The sequence below is a fragment of the Vulpes lagopus genome, chromosome 1 (genome assembly GCF_018345385.1).
Source record: "Vulpes lagopus strain Blue_001 chromosome 1, ASM1834538v1, whole genome shotgun sequence".
NCBI classification, from domain to species: domain Eukaryota; kingdom Metazoa; phylum Chordata; class Mammalia; order Carnivora; family Canidae; genus Vulpes; species Vulpes lagopus.
In genome coordinates this window covers 112,520,964-112,542,263 of record NC_054824.1, presented here as the reverse complement: position 1 = coordinate 112,542,263, position 21,300 = coordinate 112,520,964, and the positions used below count along the sequence as shown (strand labels likewise).

The following is a 21,300-nucleotide window of genomic DNA, read 5'->3' as shown; positions in this document are numbered from 1 at the left end:
TAAATAAATAAGAATGGGACACCCAGGTGGCTCAGTTGGTTAAGGCTCCAACTCTTGATTTTGATTCAGGTCATGATCTCAAGGTACTGGAATCGAGCCCTGCGTGGGGACTCCTCACTCAGCAGGGAATCTGCTTCTAATTCTCTTCCTCTCTGTACCCCTCTCTCCCTGCAGTGTCCTCTCTCTCTCTCTCTCTCTCTCTCTCTCAAAAGAAATAAATTTTCTCAAATATGATTACACTTACATGGTTAATATTTCATGTATTTGAGCCACTGTTTCTCTGATTACATTTTAGATGAAGTAGCACATTTGCATTTAAGGGCCACTGAGTCTGGACAGTCTCTACCTTTAAATAGAAGAGACACATTCAGGCCAGAGTTGTGTGCATCAGGAAGGAGGCATGGAGAAAATCTAGACCCTCCAAGGCAGGGACTCACCTCACAGATGGCTAAGCAGGACTGCTCACTCTATTCACACCTGACCCCCTTCCCTCCCATCATGCCTCCTTCCTCTCTTCTTCTCTGATTGTTCCTTCTGACATTGCTTTTGCAACACTATGTGGTTATAAATCCCTGTAAGTTAGGGGCCCATTTGTAAATCACAATCTTCTCTCGTTGTCCTAAGAGATGACAAGGGAAGATGTCTCAGAGGAGGTGATATTTGAACAGTCACACAAAAAAAGGAAGAGTTAGCCATGCAGGGGCAGCACAATATTTTAATATATTTGGTTTTCTTTGTAACATATTTTTTACACACCAAAAACATGCTAGGAGCAGGTCTGTGAGCTTTGCCAAAGGGGCCCACTGTTACCAAAAAGTCAAGAACCCAGGAAGGGAAAGTGCTCAGACTAAAGTATTGTGAATCGACTGTCTCCTTTCCCCCACCTCTGCTTCCAGGAATCTAATTCATCCCTGGACAAAGGCAGCCAGAGAGCCTCTGATCTTCTGATCCAGGCAGGTTGTAAAGGAGAGTGAGAGGGGCCCTGGCCAAGCCAAGAGTTAATGTCTTGCTCAGGCGAAGTCTCCAGTGACCTGACCGGGGGGGGGGGGGGGGGGGGGGGGGCAGGTATAGCACTGCCTCCAGCTCCAAGCCCTTACTGTCATCCAGATTGCCTGAGCCAGAAGATGAGATGCCTCGAGGAAACTAATGGAAACTTCCATGACATCTTTATCTCCTTCCCACAAGGGAACAAAATCACCCGTGTAGAGTTATCATGTGATTTCTTACATTTGGAGCTGGTCTGCAGAGCTTACATTGGGGCTGGCCTTCAGAGACACATTTGTAAGTGCTCAGAACTGGGGGCCTATGTACAAGGAAGGGTGGGGGAGCCTGAGGAGGGTTTAATCTGAAAGTATTTACACATCCCCAATTCCTAAAATATGTTCAAGAGGCTACTGACAAGTTGTGGGAAAATGCATCATACCTCAAATGATTTTTTTCTAGGAAACAATGCAAATATGTCTGTATATTATGAATTAGGTGTACATGAAAAATAAAGTATAAATGAAACTGTTTTCCCACCTCTACTTCTGACTAAACCAGCAATTGACAGAGGCTCCTTGCAACAACTGGTTCCTTCCTCTTCTGTCCCTTTTCTGTGAGACACCTGCAACCACGTTATCCTAACAGGAGCACACCATTTAAAGAAACTCTATTTCAGGTTGTCATGAACAAAAAAATTATTTTAATCACTAGTAAGTGAGCTTGCTTTGTATATCAAATACCATAATTCTCAGAATGTTTAAATAATATACTATCAAGGCTAACGTTGAAATAAGCAAGAGGTTTGCTTGCTTAGTGTTAAACAGGACTTTTGTTTCCAACAGGAATTATTTGAAAGTTACCAGTGAGTTATTTTCTCTCTCAAAAATTGAACAGGTGGGAGAATTTGTAGATGAAGACAACCTGGGGCACCTGGGTGGCTCAGGGGTTGAGCATCTCCCTTTAGCCTAGGAGTCCTGCGATGGAGTCCTGCATCAGGCTCCCTCCATGGAGCCTGCTTCTCCCTCTGCCTATGTCTCTGCCTCTCTATCTGTGTCTCTCATGAATAAATAAATAAAATCTCTTTACAAAAACTAAATAAATGAAAATGACCTGGAGTCTTCTCTAGGCTTGGAGCCCTTTCAGCTCAAGGCAGAAGCACAGCACCAAGTGAAGAGTGGCTCCCCACCCACCACTCCTCCACCCTCAAAAGCAAATACTTGGTTTTTGGACTAAACCAATGTAATCATTGATGGCTGTTAGTAAAAGAAAAGCTTTAAGATATTCTAGAGATTCCAAGGCCCTTTCCAGCACAGTGCGGAGAAGGAAAAAGAAAGAAAAACCCTACATAATCAGTAAGGGAAAAGTCAAATTCAAACTCTGGGGAGATTGGCATTTAACACAGTTGACTTTTTTTTGTTGTTGTTGTTTCATGTGGGAAGATGAAGAGAAGTTTAATCTCAGGAAAATCAGAGGGGGTGGTGAGCAAAAGACCTTCACAGGGTTTTGCTGAGTTCCATTTCCATAGCAATGGACTCAAGGTACCCTTGACAAAGACAGAGGTTTTCACTGAAAGATGAATAAGCGGAATGAACCAGCTAGCCACAAACATTGTCCGCAGAAGACAGCACCTCATCAGGACCCGCCTACTCCTCCCACAAAGGTTCATTTGATGTTTATATCCCGTGACTTCGTGGGTTTTGATTCAGCATAAGAGCTTAGCTGCAGAGACAAAAACTATTATTCATTCATCAGGAAGTATTTTTCTCTTTTGTTGCCAAGGGCAGCAATTTAAATACTCTACCTGTCGAAAACATTATTGCATTTAGGCAAAACACAAAAGCTCCTGCACACACACATATTTTGACAATTCTGTATCATTCCCACTGCCCTGGGAAGGCCCCATTCCTCCTCCCTCCTTCTAGATCCTCACAGGAGTGGACCAGCTTAAAAGAAGGGTCAAAAAGCAAGGATGGCCTTTATGTTGAACACGGACAGCCTGTTGAATTAAAATGCTATCATATATTTTGCTTATATTGTGTATAATATGTACAATGTTTATAACATTTGTTTAAATACCTAAAGACATCAGTTAATCCCACATTGTTTAACCAGCCAAACACTTCCAAAAACCATCAACTTTTCTACTAACCCTTCAGGGTCTTAATTAATTATTTCTCTTACTTCTGCCTGTGTTCTATTATATAGGTTTTACTTGCTTCTGCTTTATTTTTTTTTAAACAACCAGTGTTTTTTTTTTTTTAATTTTTATTTATTTATGATAGTCACACAGAGAGAGAGAGAGAGGCAGAGACACAGGCAAAGGGAGAAGCAGGCTCCATGCACCGGGAGCCCGACATGGGATTCGATCCTGGGTCTCCAGGATCGTGCCCTGGGCCAAAGACAGGCGCTAAACCGCTGCGCCACCAAGGGATCCCCTTGCTTCTGCTTTAAAACATTGGCATCGTCTTTGAGGAATGTAGCCCATGGCCACTTCAAGGGCGTGTGACCAGTGCCTTCACCCTTGGTTTAATGCTCCGTTGAAACTATCCTCAAAGTTTTCATAATTTAAACAAAGGGCCCCCTATTTTCATTTTGCTCTAATTCTTCATGCACCTACTAGTAGCTTGGGACTGTCCTCCCAAGTGGCCATGTACCTCTGATCAAATCAGTCGGCATTCAAGTTACCAGCTGCAACTGAACACCAGTATGATGACCCCAGAGTGGCTGGATCCACCAGATTACAGCTCCTTTGATTCCAATTCATTCCTACAGGGACACCTTACAAACAAACAAATCATCTGAGATATCTCCTTCCTTGGACACCAACCGCAGACAAATACATTTAACAACCAGAGTAAACACTTCAATCAAAAGTACACAGACTTGAATTATCTCGGTAGCATTCTCACTGGGATTGATAATCCTGTATCTTCTCAGTTTCACTACCACGGTATGTTTCTGAAATCAGGCTACCTCTTTCAAGAGATGTATATATTTAATGCCATCATGTCTCTACTTCTTTTCAAAAAGCTGTTACCAGGTGGAGGATGTGTGCAAGAATTTCACTCACTGACTCTCCTGTTCCTTGCCTCACACCTGCTCCTCACTTCAGCTGGGATTCTCTTCCTTTAAGTAACTAAAAATGCCCTTTTCAAGGGCATCAGCTTCCATGTTGCCCAACCCAACCTCAATTCACCTTCACTTTACCTGACCTTGTCAAAACTGACCTTTCTCTCTTCCTCAAATTCTGTCTTCTTTTTGCCTCCATCTCACTACAGACCTCCAGTTCCCCTTCTGTCACAGCACTCTGGTCGCTCTCTGCTTTATCCTAGAGGTCCCCACAGGAACCGATTTCCTATAGAAGGCCCAAGATGGCCTGGTGCATTCACAGGGGGAAAAGTGGGAGGCAGTGTACTTGCCCAAAAAGTTATCTTGAAAAATAAAGAAGCAACCTACAGTATATTGAACTGAGGGCAGACACTTTGGTTTCCTACCTTGTGTGCTCAATGCTTCCTTGTTCAATTTAAATATGATATAAAAAGGCATCACATGCATGGGGCATGAATACATGAGGTCATCAAATTAATGGAATCTCAACGTGGCCAAAATAAAACCAGCTAAGTTTAACAGGGATAGATGCAGGACCCTTACTCCCCTCCCCCCTCAAATCCACTGCAAATACTGCATAATCTTGGCAAAGGTAGAAGAGATATTATGGTTCCTTGTGATTATGGTTCCATTATGCACAATATGAAAACAGTATTAGGAAAAAAGCTATCGTGATCTAAGGTTGAATTTATAATGCCATGCTTGGGATGCCTGGATGGCTCAGTGGTTGAGCATCTGCCTTTGGCTCTGGGAGTGATCCCAGACCCTGGGATCGTGTCCTGCATCAGGCTCCCTGCATGGAGCCTGCTTCTCCCTCTGCCTGTGTCTTTGCCTCTCTCTGCCTCTCTCTCATGAATAAATAAATACAATCTTAAAAAAAAATAATAATGCCATGCTGTTAAAGACAGAAGATGATCCTTAGCATCCACAGATCTGATCGTTATAATTCAGGTATGTACAAGATATTTGAAAGCCATTCTGTGCTCAACTCTGCGAAAAGCCATTCTGTACTCAACTGTTGAGAATTACCACAGTACTTCTTGAACTTTTCCATGTACAGATCACCTGGAGGTCTCCTTAAAAATGCAGATTCTGACTGCAAGTCTGAGGTAGGGCTGGGAGGCTTCATGGCAGACCATCTCCCAGGGGCTGCTGTTTTGGATTCAAAGGATTAAATGATCTCCTGGGTTGCTTCTAGCTCTTAATACTCTGGGGTTGGCTTACTCGGCCAAGCCTTGGCACAAAGATCAGCAGACTAATTAGTAAGACCATGCTTCCCCCTAGCACTTTTCTGTCACTATTTAACCAGAACTCTAGACTCCCCATCCTGCATCCAAGTCTTAGAGCCTCTGCACAACTATTTCCAGAGGGAATGGGGCTTTTCTGTTGAACAAAGGCTTTTGGCTTTACTGAAAAGAGAGGGGAAATCTTTGAGAGTTCCAAAGTTGAAGACATAATAGATGCACAAGGCTCAATGGAGCCTCAACCAGGAAAATCGATTAAAGCCAACCAGTGGTTTGATCCCTGGGCCCTGTTCTACCAGAAAGATGCTGCCACTGGCCTGGTTTACTCACAGTGAAAATGATGCTGTTGAAGACATGGCGAACGTTTACAACATAAAGATAAAATTTAAAGGAGGGATATTTATTAGACAGTCTAATTCTGAGGGAGAGTCACCCTTTCAGCCTGAGTCCTGCAGGTTGCTGGCATTCTGTGGGGGCTGCGGGGAGGGCTCTCCCCAAGTTGGGGAGAGGTGGGTTAGAGAGGACAGCATGACCTCTCTGCCCCAGCTGTCTCGGGACCTTGCATTTGAGCTTCCAGGAGAGGTTCTAGGTCTAGATGACAGAAGGAGAAGGGAGTTTTCAGAGCACCTCTGAAGGCAAAAGCAGGGCCACTCACAGAAGGTGGAGCCAGCTCCCCAGCCCAGTAAAGAAAATAGCTGGAGAAAGGTGGGGAAGGGCAAGGAGACACAGTTCATCACCACAGCAGTAGCCTTGAGATGCTCTCTTTTTTACTTATTAAAATAAAATGTTTGGGCACCCTGGGTGGCTCAGCAGTTTAGTGCCACTTTCAGCCCAGGATCAGGTCTCACGTTGGGCTCCCTGCATGGAGCCTGCTTCTCCCTCTGCCTGTGTCTCTGCCTCTCTCTCTGTGTGTCTCTCATGAACGGGTAAATAAAATTAATAAAATAAAATGTTCAATATGATTATCCTTTTATTTTTAAATTTCCTCTCTATATCTTTTACTCTGAGAATATAGGCAGGGAAAATTTACTTTATTTGCACCCATTAGTAATGAAGAAACCAGAACCCAGGCTAAACCACACTGACACACATCTTCTGTAGCACGTTTTCTTTTAGAACAAACCAGTAAAAACCCAATGGCCCATCTTCATCACACTCACCACCAGAGTTTGCACACGTTGCCCGTTCTAAGTCTTTTGGCTCCACACACGCAGTTTCCCATCTTCCTCAGCCCTCCCTTCCTGCACCGCAGCACAGTCCTGCCTCTGTGTTTCGCCCTTTCCTCTGGCTCTCACCCCGAAGAAGTTGGCAAGTTCAGGGGCCTCATTTATTTCTGAGGCCACTCTCCTAGGCTGCCAGTCCAGCGCTTCTTTAAATGTGGTGCTGCTTTCCTCAAGGGGACTGCATTTCTCACAGAGTTCTCTCTCATTTGCCTAAGCTGATGAGTCGTCAGCCTCCTCAGATGTAAACTGAGGTCTGACTCACGATGAACACCTACTTAAGCACACATGGTAACTAGTAGAATATCTGGAATTTCAGATACTTTGGTATAAAGTATGTGAGAGTTGGGTGCATGTGTGTGTGTGTGTGTGTGTGTGTGTGTGTGTGTCTCAGATTAAACTACCCAGATGCAGCTAGTGTTAACACTGGAAAGGTACCTCCCAGGGGGTAATCAGCTGGTACTACAGTCAGGAAGATTGCTTATATTCCAGAGGTCTCACCATAGTGTCCTGCTATCTGTCTCTACCAACACTGGCATTTTGCTAATGAGCAAGGAGAGTGTGAGAAATGGGCTATTAGGAAAACTAGTGGATTGTTCATGGCATGATAATAGGTAATAGAAATGGACTCTCACTGGAGAAATTCGTGGTGGTCAAGGGACCGACATACGTTAAAATATCTTAGAAAGGCTTCTGGCTATAGCACTACAAAAACATTTCTAGGAGAAATTAAAGACCTAAATGAATGATGTATTTTTTCACAGGTAGAAAGACTCCATATTATTAGACAGCAATTTCCCCTGCAATGTTTTTAGATTCAGCCTCCGTCCTATCAAAATCTCAGTGGGCATCGTTTGTAGAAATTGACAAGCTGATCCTAATGGAAATACAAAGGACCTGGAACTGTCAAAGTAATTTAGAAAAAGTAAACAAAATTGAATGTCTTAGACTACAAATTTTCAAACTTACTATAAAACCAAAGGAATCCAGACAGCATGGTGTTTTGCATTAAAAAATACATATGAATCAATGAAACAATTAAAATCCAGAAATATACTTATATTTATGGCAAATTGATTTTTCGCCAAATGCCAACACAGTTTTGTCTTTCAAATAAATGTTTGGTACTACTATACCAAACAGCAAATTTAGACCCTGCCTCCTCATTAAATGTAAAAGTTACCTTAAAATGGATCACAGACTTAAATGTAAGAGTTAAACTTGAAAACTTGTAGAAAAACCGAGGATAGAGGAGAAAATCTTTGTGACCTTGGACTGGGCAAAGAATTCTTAAATGTGATACCAAAAGAACAATCTATAGAGGAAAAAAAAGGTAAAATGGATTTTAAATAAAAAACTTTAATGTTTCAAAACACATTGTAAAGAAAATCTAGTGCTCCTGGCTGACTTAGTCAGTAGAGTGTGTAACTCTTGTTCTTGTGGTTGTAGACCCACATTGGATATAGAGCCTACTTAAAATCTTAAAATTAAAAAAAAAAAAAAGGAAAAGAAAATCTAAAGACAAGCCATAAACTGAGAGAAAATACTTTCAAATCATATTTCTGATAAAAGACTCATATCTAGGAAATATGAAGTACTCATAACTCAATACTGAAAAGACAGAAAACCCAATAAAAACCAGGCAAAATATTGGAATAGATATTTTTGAAGATTTATTTATTTATTTGAGAGAGAGAGAGTATGTGCGTGTGCTAGAGCAGTGGGGAGACAGGCAAAGGGAGAGGGAGAAGCAGACTCTCCACTGAGCAGGGAGCCAGGATGCAGGCTACATCCCAGGACTCGGAGATCATGCCCTGAGCCAAAACAAGAGCTGGACACTTAATCAACTGAGCCACCCAGGCACCCCTGGAATTGATATTTTGCCACAGAAGATGTATAAATAGCTACTAAGCACGTGGAATATGTTCCATATCATTCATTATTAAGTTAACAAAAGAAATGCAAGTTAAAACCCAAAATGCCACTTCATAGCCACTAAAATATCTACAATCAGAAAGATAAATACAGTACTGGTGAAGATGTGGGGTAACTGGAATGCTCATAAGCTGCTGATAGGAATCACTTTGGAACCACTTTGGAAAAGAAACTCATAGTCTTTTTAAAAAATTAACATAAGGACTGTCTGGGTGGCTCAGTCGGTTAAGCATCTGACTCCTGATTTCAGCTCAGGTCATGATCTCAGGATCATATGAGCTTGAACCCTGTGTCAGGCTCTGTACTCAGGGAAGTCTGCTTCAGATTCTCTGTCTCCCTCTCCCTCTGCCCACCCCTATTCTCTCTCTCTCCAATAAATACATAAATAAAACCTAAAGAAAAAAATTAACATAAACTTACCATATGACCTATACTCCACTCTTAGGAATTTCACTCCAGAGAAATGAAACCTAGCTACAGGAAGACCTGAATGCAACTGTTTATAGCATCACTCCTAATAGTCCCAAAATGGATGTAATGAAAATGTCTATCAACTGGTGACTGGATTTTTAAAAACGGCTATCTACACAATGGAACAATATTCAGCAATAAAGTATTATAACCTCCAGATATATGCCACAACCTAGATCAACCTAGAAAGCATTTTGTTAAAAGAAAGAAGATAGACACAAAAGGACACATATTGTATGACTCCACATGTATGAAATTTCCAAAAAGGGCAAATCTAAAAGTATAGAAAGCAGATGATTGGTTGGGGCTGAGGTGAGAGTGGAGGTAGAGACTGAGTACAAATGAGCATAAGGAAGACTTTTAAGGTCTTGGAGATATTCCACACCAGATTGTGGGGACGACTGTACAACACTCCAAATTTACCAAAAACCATCGCACAGCACACATCCAATTGGTGGGATTTTATGGTATGTAAATTATACCCTGATAAAACTATCGAAACACAAAGGAGTCCCTCCTCAACCTTGCATGTGCGTACCGAGTGTACGATCACACAACCTGTAGCCTTCATTCTGAAGGATGGTGATACCACCTGAGGACTGATCCCTGAAATGTCTGGCATCCAGACAGTGGTTTAGGAAGGTTGCATATGGCTTGATGCTGATTCAAGAGAGAAGACTGCACATCCAGGACAAGAAGTTGCAATTCTATCAAATTCATTGCCTGTGGTCTCTGACTTGTTTTGGATTTGACTGCTAATTAAGGTATGTCAATAAATTTGTAATGTGTAAGCTATGCATTTGACATAATCTGGTGGGTTAGATTGTAGGGGAGCAGTGAATCCTTGTGCACCTCAAACTTCTCAATGGGTTCCATCATTCACTCAAAAAGAACCTAAGCATTTTGTATGACAAAATTGGCTTAGGCCAGTTGGTAACAGAAACTGAAGTGATGTTTATTTTCTTTACTAGCTGATTCCTTTGAATATCATTTTGGAAATATTTTACTACTCAATTTGAAATTATTTCATTGACAGACACTGTCTTATGCACAAATTTTCAGGGATTTCTGAGCACCTAAATGAGGCATATCTTAATTCAGTCAATTATAATATTGAAAAAGAAACCAACAAAGTTGGAAACCACTAAAGACACAGGAGATGTTATACTCATATTTCTAAGGAGAATAGGCCATTCTTTCATTCAGTAATAAGTGATTTTTATCAAACAAAAATCCATCTGTGACATAAATTCTGTATGTCTTTGTTCTGTTCCTGAGAAGGGGAGGATGGCTTAGCTCAGAATGCCAGGAGAACAGCTGTTCTTCCACTTAAACAAAGTCCTCCAACCACAGGCAGGTAGGGTTCTTTAAAACAAACAAAAAAAAAAAAAACAAAAACAAAAAACAAAAACCAAAAACCCAAAAAACAACCTCTATTATAAAAATATAACTACAAGAGCTAGTTAACTAATGCCAACAAATCTTCTGAAGTCACATTCTTTAAAAGGAAGCCCCATGCAGTAGAAATGTAGTGGTGAATCAGAGTTCTCTGTTTATGGTGATGTTATTCTAAAGTAACAAGTGGAGTCATAATGGTGTTTGAGACCTTTGGAAACAAGAATCTCTCCCAGATCAGAACTGAGGAACACATGCAGTGGGATTCTTTGAATATTCCTCATGCTCATTTGACAACAAGCACTGGAGGTGCAAAATCCACTGGTCACCAATGTGTGGAACATTCTAGAAATTTAAGTACCTGTTGACTGTGTGTGTTCATTGCTGCCTTGAGATACTTAGAAGTTAGTGGCTCCAAATCTAGGAACAAGATTTTGTTAAATATAATCAAGTTTTAAATTTGTATTGAATGATCACCATCAGCCATTATCTTAACTATAAAAATGTAATCCGGCCTTTCTTTGTACTGAATGAGTAGATGGAAAAAAAAAAAATGGTTAATCTCTTCAAGTTATTTAGCAAGCTCCTGATTATCAGATTCTGTGGCTCTTCTCTCTCCATATTTGGATGCTAACTGTGAGCATGAAAAGCATCTGGACTTCTCATTTCTGCCACTAGGTCATCCCTGATCATGTGTTCTGGTTTAGAATGTGAGCTAAGGTCTTGGTCCCCAAAATGTTGGTATACCCTCTACCTTTGCTTAATTATCTGAATTCCTCCTCATTACCCCTCCTTGACTTCTGTCACCCAGCCTTCTTGAGCTGGTATCCTGTCTTTTCCCAGCTACCATGCCCCAGGACATTAGCACTCTGTTTAGTGACTTCCCTAATCCCAACTACGTGTCTGCCTGGATCCCTAAATGATGCCCACTGGTCTCCTTCCTACTCCTGTTGCCTGTCTGCACTGGGACTTCCATACATTCACACAGCTAGTATCTACAGGATTGACACTAAATGCCAGGCACTGTGCTGGCCATTAGAAATCAGAACAACACCTCCTGCCCTCAAGGGGAGACAGCGAGTCAACAGTTACAAAATGATGTGCTGGGCAGGTATATAAACAAATTGCCATGGCAACAAGCAGGTGGAAAGCCTGAATTATGGGGCAGAACAGAGTAGGTCAGAGTGCCACAGGCGACAGAAATGACTTACCATGGACAGTGTGTTCAGTGTGCGAGCCACCACATTGCACTGTGGGAACCAGAGATCTCAGAATGGCCAAAATAGGCTTGGCAGTGGGAGAAGAAGCTATGGAGAGGTCTGAGCACAGAGGGCCCTGGAAGTCCTGCTCCCAGAGAGTGAGAAGCCATTCAACAGGAGTGGAGTGATACGGTCAACTTCACAGCTTTCTGAGCTCTTATTTGCCACATCAGACTTCAACTCAGCACCTGCAGCTGGGCTGACCCTTCCGGCAGAGTTTGCCCTCCCCCTCACCTCCCCCCACCCCCCCCCCGCCCCATCTCTAAAGATGTGCTCAGGTCCAGACTCTGGTTCTGGCATTCTGGGGTTAATTCCTTTCCAAGTACCTGTGCTGGGAGCTGGTCTACAAAGTCAATACAGGGGGTGTGTTTGATACACAGTATATGTGGTATATGTGTGGAGGGAGTGTTGTGTATGTGGTAGTGGTAGGAGGTGCTAGGGATGTAAAAGGAAGAATGGTTCTTTTCTTTTTGGGTGGAGCTAGAAAGGAAACAATAAGCCAAACACTGGGGGAAAAAAAAAAAAAAAACTTCTGAAGGAAGGCAGGAAAAGCAAGGGCATAATGGATCATCAATCAAAGACAAGATCGGAGGATAGGAGAAGTTGGTGTGTAAGGACAGCTAGACTTTGTAGTCACTCGACCTGAGAAGGTGAAGATTGGATCTGGAGAGAAGGAGGCAGTCCAGATAAACCCAGAGAAAAAGATACTCGTGGCTTGTCCATTTAAAGAGGTTGGGAGGGAGGGACACGACACCAGATAATGTCTACATATGGGATGGATTTACTAAATTTTGGTGAATTATTTAAAGAATGAAAAAATAATCCTATCAATCAACTACTCAAACCTGCAAGGACCGGATCGTATCCCCAGACAGGAGGGACTCTGAACGTCATATTTGATCAGGAGGGGTTTAACGAAAGAAGGGCCTTTATGCAGGACGAAGTCAGCAAACGGCTCCTGTAACCAGAATCGCAGCAATTAATAAATATCAGCTGAGCACTCACCAATGACAAACACCTGCCAGAGGGCTCCTGGGACACCAAAAGGAACCGTCTCTGTCCAAGAAACGTCAGTGACACAGGCTGTGAGTGCAGGGAGCCCTGGCAACTTTGAGGTGCTTAGTATCACCCCTGCTTCCCAGAGGAGTGGGAATTGCATGCAACAGACGGGAGGCGAGCAGGGAGGGTGCTTGGGTCTGAGCGCTGGGTATCTGCACAGGGCATTAGCCTCCAGGAGGTAGCAGGCTCGGTGGGGTCAGTGGCCCAGATCTGCCCCCAGGTAGGGGCTGTTACCAGGTACCGCTTCCTTTCCCAAGCCTGCCTTACTGTGTAATCCCATTCACTGGCACAGCAAAGTTCATAATATTAACCTAGTGGCTCCCAACCCTGGCTGCACAGTGGAATCACACAGGGAGTACTTTTACAAAAAATTTTTTAAAGATTTATTTATTTATTTGAGAGAGAGAGAGAGAGAGCAAGCATGCAGAGGGGTGAAGACAGAGGGAGAAGGAGAGAAAAACCCAAGCAGATTCTATGCCCAGTGTGGAGTCCAAAGAGGGGCTTGGTCCCAGGACCCTGAAATCATGACCTCCAGGAAGATACTATTTTAAAATGGCAACTCCCTTTAAGAAAAGCAATATAAGCTTCCAAAGGCATTTCACATGTTAGTGAATCTCTCAAAAGCCCTCCACCCCACAATTCTAGAACAAAATTTTCCCTGAATCCAGGAGTGCAGTTATAAAGAGTTGGGAAAAGTAGAGTGTACAAAAACAAAATCAGTGTGTGGGTGAAGGAGGTCAAAAGGTACAAACTTGGGGATCCCTGGGTGGCGCAGCGGTTTGGCGCCTGCCTTTGGCCCAGGGCGCGATCCTGGAGACCCGGGATCGAATCCCACGTCGGGCTCCCGGTGCATGGAGCCTGCTTCTCCCTCTGCCTGTGTCTCTGCCTCTCTCTCTCTCTCTGTGACTATCATAAATAAATAAAGATTTAAAAAAAAAAAAAAAGGTACAAACTTTCATCTATAAATAAAACAAATCCTGGGGAGGTAACATGCAACACGATGATCACAGTTAATAATACTGTATTGCATATTTGAAAGTTGCTGGGGGATCCCTGGGTGGCTCAGCGGTTTCCTGCCTGCTTTTGGCCCAGGGCACGATCCTGGAGTCCCGGAATCAAGTCCAGTGTCGAGCTCCCGGCATGGAGCCTGCTTCTCCCTCTCCTCTGCCTGTGTCTCTGCCTCTCTCTCTCTTTCTATGTCTATCATAAATAAATAAAAATAAATTTAAAAAAAAGAAAGTTGCTAAAAGGGCAGCCCGGGGGGCTCAGGGGTTTAGTGCTGCCTTCAGCCCAGGGCATGATCCTGGAGACCTGGGATCGAGTCCCACGACGGGCTCCCGGCATGGAGCCTGCTTCTCCCTCTGTCTGTGTCTCTGCCTCTCTCTCTCTCTCTCGAATAAATAAATAAAATTTTAAAAAAAGAAAGAAAGTTGCTAAAGAGTAAATCTTAAAAGTTCTTATCACAGGAAAAAAATTGGTAACTACATATAGGAATGGATGTTAACTTCACTTATCATGGTGATCATTTTGCAACATATACAAATATCGAATGATTACATTGTACACCTGAAACTAATATAATGTAATATGTCAGTTACACCTTCATTGAAAAAAAAAAAAGCCAGAATTAGAATAAAGAGGCGGGAAGGTTGGATAGCGGAATTCTGAGGGTGAGGAAAGAGTGCTGGCATAGGGCTCCATAGGGCACAATAATAGGAACAGAAGGCAAGCTGAGTGGCAGAGAGAGTTGTGGAAATAACTAAACTAGAAACCCGAAAGAGTCGGCTTGAAGACCAACTGGAAAGTTGTGGCTTTCAAGTCCTTGTGCCTGTGGATACCAAAATGGGAATAAGGTTTTTTGAAACACAGATTCCAGATCTCACATTGCCCGGCAAATGCTAGTCCCCTCGTGTGAAATGAAATATAGGGAGCCAGGGGAGCTCCTGGCCAGCAGAGAGTCAGGACTCAGGGCTGGGTTGGCGATCCAGGGGCTGCGGAAGGGTTTTCTGGTTGTTAAGGCTACCCTGCCTGTGGAGCATCTGTGGGTGGTGCCACCCTCCCTCCGCCAAAATCTCAGGTCTGAGCACAAGAACCCTGGAGCCTCAAGTTATCTGTGTATTGAAAGAAATGCTAGGAGCTAAGGATTTGATCTTTGCAGGAAAAAAAAATAATCCTTCTTTTTGACCTCCCCTTACAGAATTCTAGGCAAGCCATCCAAGAGAGGGCCAGAGAATTTCCTGAGGTCCTGGTGGGAAGTTAAGGAACAAGGGAACAAAACGGAGGAAATGCTTCAGGAAATGGGGAAGGAACGAGGGCATTTTCTAAACATACTCATTGATCTGACTTTGACATTCCCAGCAACAGTGCAGGAGGTTCTCTGGCACAAGAATTTGAGTCACACTGCCTGCTAGGCCAGCAGATCAGACTTCAAAGAAACTTCAGGAATGAAGAGATGCAAACTTCAAATAGTAAATTCAGAAAAGAAAAAAAAAAAGCATGCACAGGAGCTGAAGCCAGGATCTTATGTATTTCCACTCACCACGGTTTCTGGATGAACACTCTGAGATAAATGCTTACCTAGGCAAGAATGCCATCCCTCAGGCTGATTTGGATTCTCACTGCCTCCATTGTCTGTCTCCTGCCCCCAAGCAAGACACAGAATCGTTGGGAACTAGTTAACCCAAAGAAAGCTCTCCTGATCCAGCCTTGAAATCACAAAGCCTCAAGTGGGGGGATTCTGTGATGTGAAATGGTTACTCTGGGCACTAATGGTCACCCTCAGCATCAAGGACATGGAAATGCAGTGAACCCAGCTGTCCCCGTGGTGCTTTGGGGCCGAAACAGCTCCCTGGCTGGCTTGTTCCAACAGAACCCAAGTTCATGACCTTAACTCAATTACTTCTTATAAAGGATTTTTTTTCTCCTCATTAATTTTGAAATGCTTTTATTTATTTACTCACTTGTCCATGGAGACATAATAGTATTTAGAAAATACAGCAAGAAAAGGATTATCTGTAAGCATATAAATAAGCTATAGACATCTTTCTTAGCAGACTATAATATCTCTTGTTTGTCCAAACATTTCTGTGGAATGTAACTAAAAACATCATCTAAGGTCTAAGACAGAGAGTTCTCCCTGGTGTCTCCAGCTAATTTTTGTATTCAAAGTGCAGACTTCATTCACTGGGAATTTTCTTTTTTAATTAAATTTTTCTGTGTCTGCCACAGGTGTTCCAGTAGCAAATCATACTTAGTTGGTAAAATAAATAACACACTATCCTAAACTTCCAAAAGAATTATTCTCCAACTTGACTCCAACTTGGTATCATAAATCTCCTAAAATATATTTTCAAAAAAGTATTTACTGCATAAGGAACAGCTTGTTAATGCATGGTAAGCAACACTGCCAGAATGAGAACAGTGTCATGAAATCAATCGGTCACCTAGTTTTTAAATTCCATAAGATCTAGGAAACACTGTTGTAATACCTTTCTATGAAAGACCATGTTAGAAGGGACAAGTTGAAGGTGACAGGTTTACAAGTCTGTACCATCATTAAATGATGTACTAATACCCTGCAACAGAGCCACTGAAGTATCAGAATGGGGAGGGGGCAGTGGAGAGAGGAATATTGTTTGATGTTTTGTCAGGAAATAACTGGGACCTCCCTTAGACTGTTACAGAAGAAGTAGGTTCCATAAAGCAGCTTGCTTTTAAGAGTTACATCTATGGGAGGATAAACAAGAAGCCAAAAGTCGTGGTTGCCTCAAAAGAAGGTGACAAAAGTCAAGATTTAACCTTTTCCTATATTTGAATTTTGTACCATGGGCATGGATTATCTATAAAAAAAGTTTTTCGAAGTTATTTGATTCATAAGCAAAGATATTAATTTCAATTTGGGTCAACAAAGATGGGTGGCTATTAACTGCTGGGAACATTGCAAAGCAATGATCCTGCAGATATGAATAAAACAGTCTCTGCTCTCAAGACATGCAAGTCAGTTGAGCAAGAGAGATTGGCCAGCCATTTGTTTATGCCACCAAGATAAGGAGATAAGCACGACAACAGCATTAAGTGGAGAGACCCGCTGGGAGTTTAGGGAAGAGCACCTAATAAGTACTTTGGCATCCAGGGGACTGGGAAGGTTTTCCAGGGCATTAGAACCTAAACAGCACTTCACAGCCAGCATGCAAGGAAATACTGGTTGCCTATGAGTAGATACAAGTGTGCCTAAAATAATGCCCCTCAGCTCTGGGACAACAGGCTAGCCAGAGTCCCAGCCTCCTTGGTTTAGCCCCAGTTTGATGCACATTGCTGTTATTTTGTGTATACATGTGAAAAAGTAAGGGATGGGAGTGGTACCAGTCTGAGCCTGTATGATGGTGTTTCTAGAAAAATCAGAGGTGGTAGTGCTGAGAAGGGAGAAGAGGCAGGAGGAGGGAGGTCTGGTGAGAGAACCAAAACAATATTTCATGGGAAAAATAAACAGTTCCTGAGCCTTGTCAGCAGTGGGGACAAAACAATGGAGACAGATTGCACTGATTTGCAGGAGGTAAAATCAACAAGTCTTAATGACCAAATGAATATGGACAATGAAAGAGGGAGGGGTGCCCGGGATGGTGAGCGCACATGACAGGCATAACATAATGGTCATGGCCACAGATCCTATGCCTGTGACACTATGACATGCCCAACACCATGCCAATATTGTCATGTGTTATTTAATCACATGAATCCTACTCGTTTTATAGACAGGAAGACTGACATTCAGAGCTGGTAACTAATGTTATGGCTCATCAGAGGGACAAGTCTGGTATTTAAGCCCAAGACTATCTAATTCCAAGTCCAGACTCCAAATTTTGAAACAACTATGCAAACCAGGGAATATAGCTGGGAAGAGGGCCTCCCCCATAATTCTGTATAAAATAGTAACAATGATGCCCTCCGATCTATTTTGAGGGCTAACACTGTTCTAGACACTGTTCTAACACTTTTCTTGCATCGTTTCATTTTATCATTAACAGCCTCTCCAGGGAGGCCCTGTTATTATTCCCATTTTGCAGATGGTGAAACCAAAGCAGAGGAAAGCTAAGTAACTTGCCCAATTTCCCCCAGCTAGTAAGACCAGAGAATAAAACATCTAAAGCTTAAAGATATATCTTGTCACCACCCCCCCCCAAAGTTACTGTAGATGATAATGAATATCCATAGGACTTTTTGAATGAATTATTATAAAATGGTAGAAGGTTTCAAGGATGATTTCTTTGAAATAAGTGGGTATATAAACATCTTATGATACTTGTTTATACAGCAGTGCAATTCTAAGAGTGGCACAAGACATTACAAACAATATATACATTTACTTCATATCTTTGTGACATTTAAATTCCTTATGATGTTATATTAACTACAGTGGTAGGCTTTGTATTTAATGTCTGGAAAAGAGGAAGGGGAAAGGAGTGGGCCAAAGCCTAGGATATGCAGAAGGTGGGCAGTGTTTTTATTACACATATTCTTGTTTCTAACTGCTAAGATCAGTATTTTTTCTGCCCTTACTTGGGCAATACAGCTACAGAAGAGAAAAATATGCCTTTGAAACCCCTTGAGGCATACATACTTTACTGTGGAGTATATATACATCCTAAATTTGAATACTATGCGATTTTGAAAATGAAGTAAATGTTCTTCTATTCATACATTTTTTCTTTATACTCAGAACTATTTACTTTTTTTTTTTTTTAAAAAAAGGACGATTTAAAAGAGAAAAGCTGATGAGCCAACCTATGAAACAATTGTAATTCTATGAAATTGCTTAGTTGTGGACTTAAAACACTATTTTAAGAAACACGCCACCTCTTATTCTAGACCTAGGAATAACTCACTTTAAACAGGTTACATTTCAAGGTCAGTGAACCACTGGGTCCTATACTGTGAGTCCTAAGGGAATCCAGAGAGACACAGATCTTATCGAGAACTGCTAATAATCTGAGTGCTATTAGATAATGATCATTTTCCAAAATGCAGGCACCAGAGAGCCAACTCAGCAGTGCTATAGGTCGGGATGCTTTCATCACGACCACATTATACCATTTCACTCGTAATTTACGCTATATATGTAGAGCACAGATTATTTTTTAGAATGAAAACTCCCTCAAAGGTGCTCGCTAGGAAGCAGGGTGTTGGTTGACCGGGTGGGGAAGGCAGTGTTAAAGACTCAAAGACTCCCGCGGTGGGTGGCTTTCCACAGCGTCTTAAGCAGGAAAGCCCCATGTGGTCCCACTTTCTCCAAACACCATTCATAACGTCCCACGCCAAGTGCTCAGCTCCTAGGGGCAAGAAAAACATTCGGGGCATCTCCTCCATCTGGGACTTTCAATTTCTTAGAACAATAAGTCTGGGCCAAGTTGCTCTCTCCCCACCCTTTGGGAAACTGGGACTCGTGCACTTTGAGCGGCCGGAGAGAAAGGAGCTGTGCTCTCAGCGCCAGAGCCTCCCCTCCCTCCCTCCCTCCGTCCGGCTCCTTTCCGGAACGCCCAGCTCCTGCACCCCCCTGCGCCCCCCTGCACCCCAGCCCCGCTCCCAGCCCAGCCCGCGCGGAGCCGGCGCCGGGCTCAAAGCTGCGTGGCCAGCTCCGCTCGAGTGCGCTCATCACGGATGCCTGAATGAATGAGAGCGACACGTCCCTGCAGAGTTCACAGCTCTGCACAATGCCCAAACACACATTTTTCCCACGAGAGTATTTCGCATTCCTCCTCCCTACTTTTGAGCTGGTTTTTTTTTTTTTCGTGATTTTTTTTTTTTTAATGAAATGTGTGTTTGTGGGAATGTGCCCGTGGTCATATGTGACACACATTACGGTGCATCCAACACACAGTGTGGCCGCCCAGCCAACTAGGAGCGGCGCTGGCAAGACCTAGCCGAGGCTCCACTTTGTCCAGCGAGGAATGGAGGGGTCCGCGGAAAGGGGCCCAGGCATTGGTGGAAGCCTTGAAATTTTGCTTGGGGTTTCGGTTCTCCCCCAACCTTGCCAAGGCAACCGGTGCACCGGCGCAGCGGGGGAGCGTGCAAAGTCCTCCCTCGGCCGCGGGGTCCCTCGGCCCGGGGTGCCCGCGCTCTGCACCTGGTTTGGCCGCTTCGGGGCTGCACAAAGAGCGCAGCTTCGGGAGGAGGCGCATCGGCGGCCGGACGCCGGCTGCGGGGGCCCAGGGCGTGCTTCTCACCGGGTCGTCCCCCTGGCCCACCCGGGCCGCCAGGCGCCCCCAGAAGCCCGCCTTCCCCCGCCGCGGGACAATGAGGGCGACTCGGGGGGCGCCTTGCCCATTCGCCTTTCCCATTTCCCCCCGCCGCAGCCCGGACTGCAGGTGGGGACCCCGCGGGGTCGCAACCCCTCCGCACCCCCCGCACGCTCGCGGCAGCTGCGCTCCTGATTGCAAGGAACCAAAACCCCGAAACAGACCAGCAGAAGACCCAGCCGAGTGGAAGCCCCCCCCCCTCCCCTCCCCCGAGCAGTTCCAAGCCCTGGTCGCAGCGGGCCGCGTCCGCCTCGGGGGCGTCCCCAGCCTCTGCGGCCCGGCCCCGGAGACGCCGCCCAGGCCCGCGGAGCCCACGTGCGCGACCCGCCGGGTCCCCCGCAAGAAGCCGCACAGCGCCGCGCTTTTGTCCCGCAGCCGCCGCCGCCCGCCGGGCACCGGGGACCGGGGACCGGGGCTCACCTCTCTGCTGGCACCGGGCGGCCGCCCAGAGCAGCGAGGCCAGGAGCGCGACCCCCGCGCCGCCGCCGCCGCCGCCGCCGCCGCGCATCTCGCCGCCGCCGCTCGGGGACTCCGGGGACTCCGGGAGGAGCCGCACGGCCACCGCGGGCTCCCGGCAGAGCGCGGCCCGCCCCGGCGCCCGCCCGGCCTCCTGCCCGCCGGCCCCTCGGACACACCCCCCGCCCGCCCCGCCCGCCCCGCCCCGCCCGCCGACCCTCCCCCACCGCGCCCCTCGCTCGGCCCCGGCGACCCGCGGGGACCCGCCGCCCCAGCTGGCCGCCCGCCCCGCGCGGTGCTCGGGGAGCCCCGGCTGGGGGGGGGTGCCCGGCCGAGCCCGGGGGATGGGCCGACGCCGTGGCCGGGAGGAGAAGAAAATGTGCTCCAGTCGGCGCCGGCGCGGGCGCGGGGGTTCCCACAGGGCGGAGACAGCGTCGGTCCTGCGGCCCCTGCGGCCCCCCCGGCCCCCCGGCCCCCGCTGCCTGCACCCGCCCCGCGACCCCCCCCCCCCGGCCCCCGCTGCCTGCACCCGCCCCGCGACCCACCCCCGGCCCCCCGGCCCCCGCTGCCTGCAGCCGCCCCGCGACCCCCCCCGGCCCCCGGCCCCCGCTGCCTGCACCCGCCCCGCGACCCCCCCGGCCCCCCGGCCCCCCCCGCCGGCCCCCGCTGCCTGCACCCGCCCCGCGACCCCCCCGGCCCCCCGGCCCCCGCTGCCTGCACCCGCCCCGCGACCCCCCCGGCCCCCCGGCCCCCCCCGCCGGCCCCCGCTGCCTGCAGCCGCCCCGCGACCCCCCCGGCCCCCGGCCCCCGCTGCCTGCAGCCGCCCCGCGACCCCGGCCCCGCGCCCTCCGGCCCCCCCCGGCCCCCGCTGCCTGCA

The 21,300-nt window shown here is 45.8% G+C and overlaps 1 protein-coding gene across 1 annotated transcript in view; it reads right to left on the bottom strand.

Annotated features, from left to right (window-relative positions):
- LAMA1 (laminin subunit alpha 1) overlaps nucleotides 1-20,916 on the bottom strand; it is a 155,351-nt gene extending 134,435 nt beyond the window's left edge. Inside the window, exon 1 of the mRNA XM_041763608.1 lies at nucleotides 20,388-20,916. Coding sequence (XP_041619542.1) covers nucleotides 20,388-20,475 — 88 coding nt within the window. The 5' untranslated portion in view covers nucleotides 20,476-20,916. The remainder of the gene's footprint in view (nucleotides 1-20,387) is intronic.
- Between the last annotated feature and the right edge of the window lie 384 nt (nucleotides 20,917-21,300).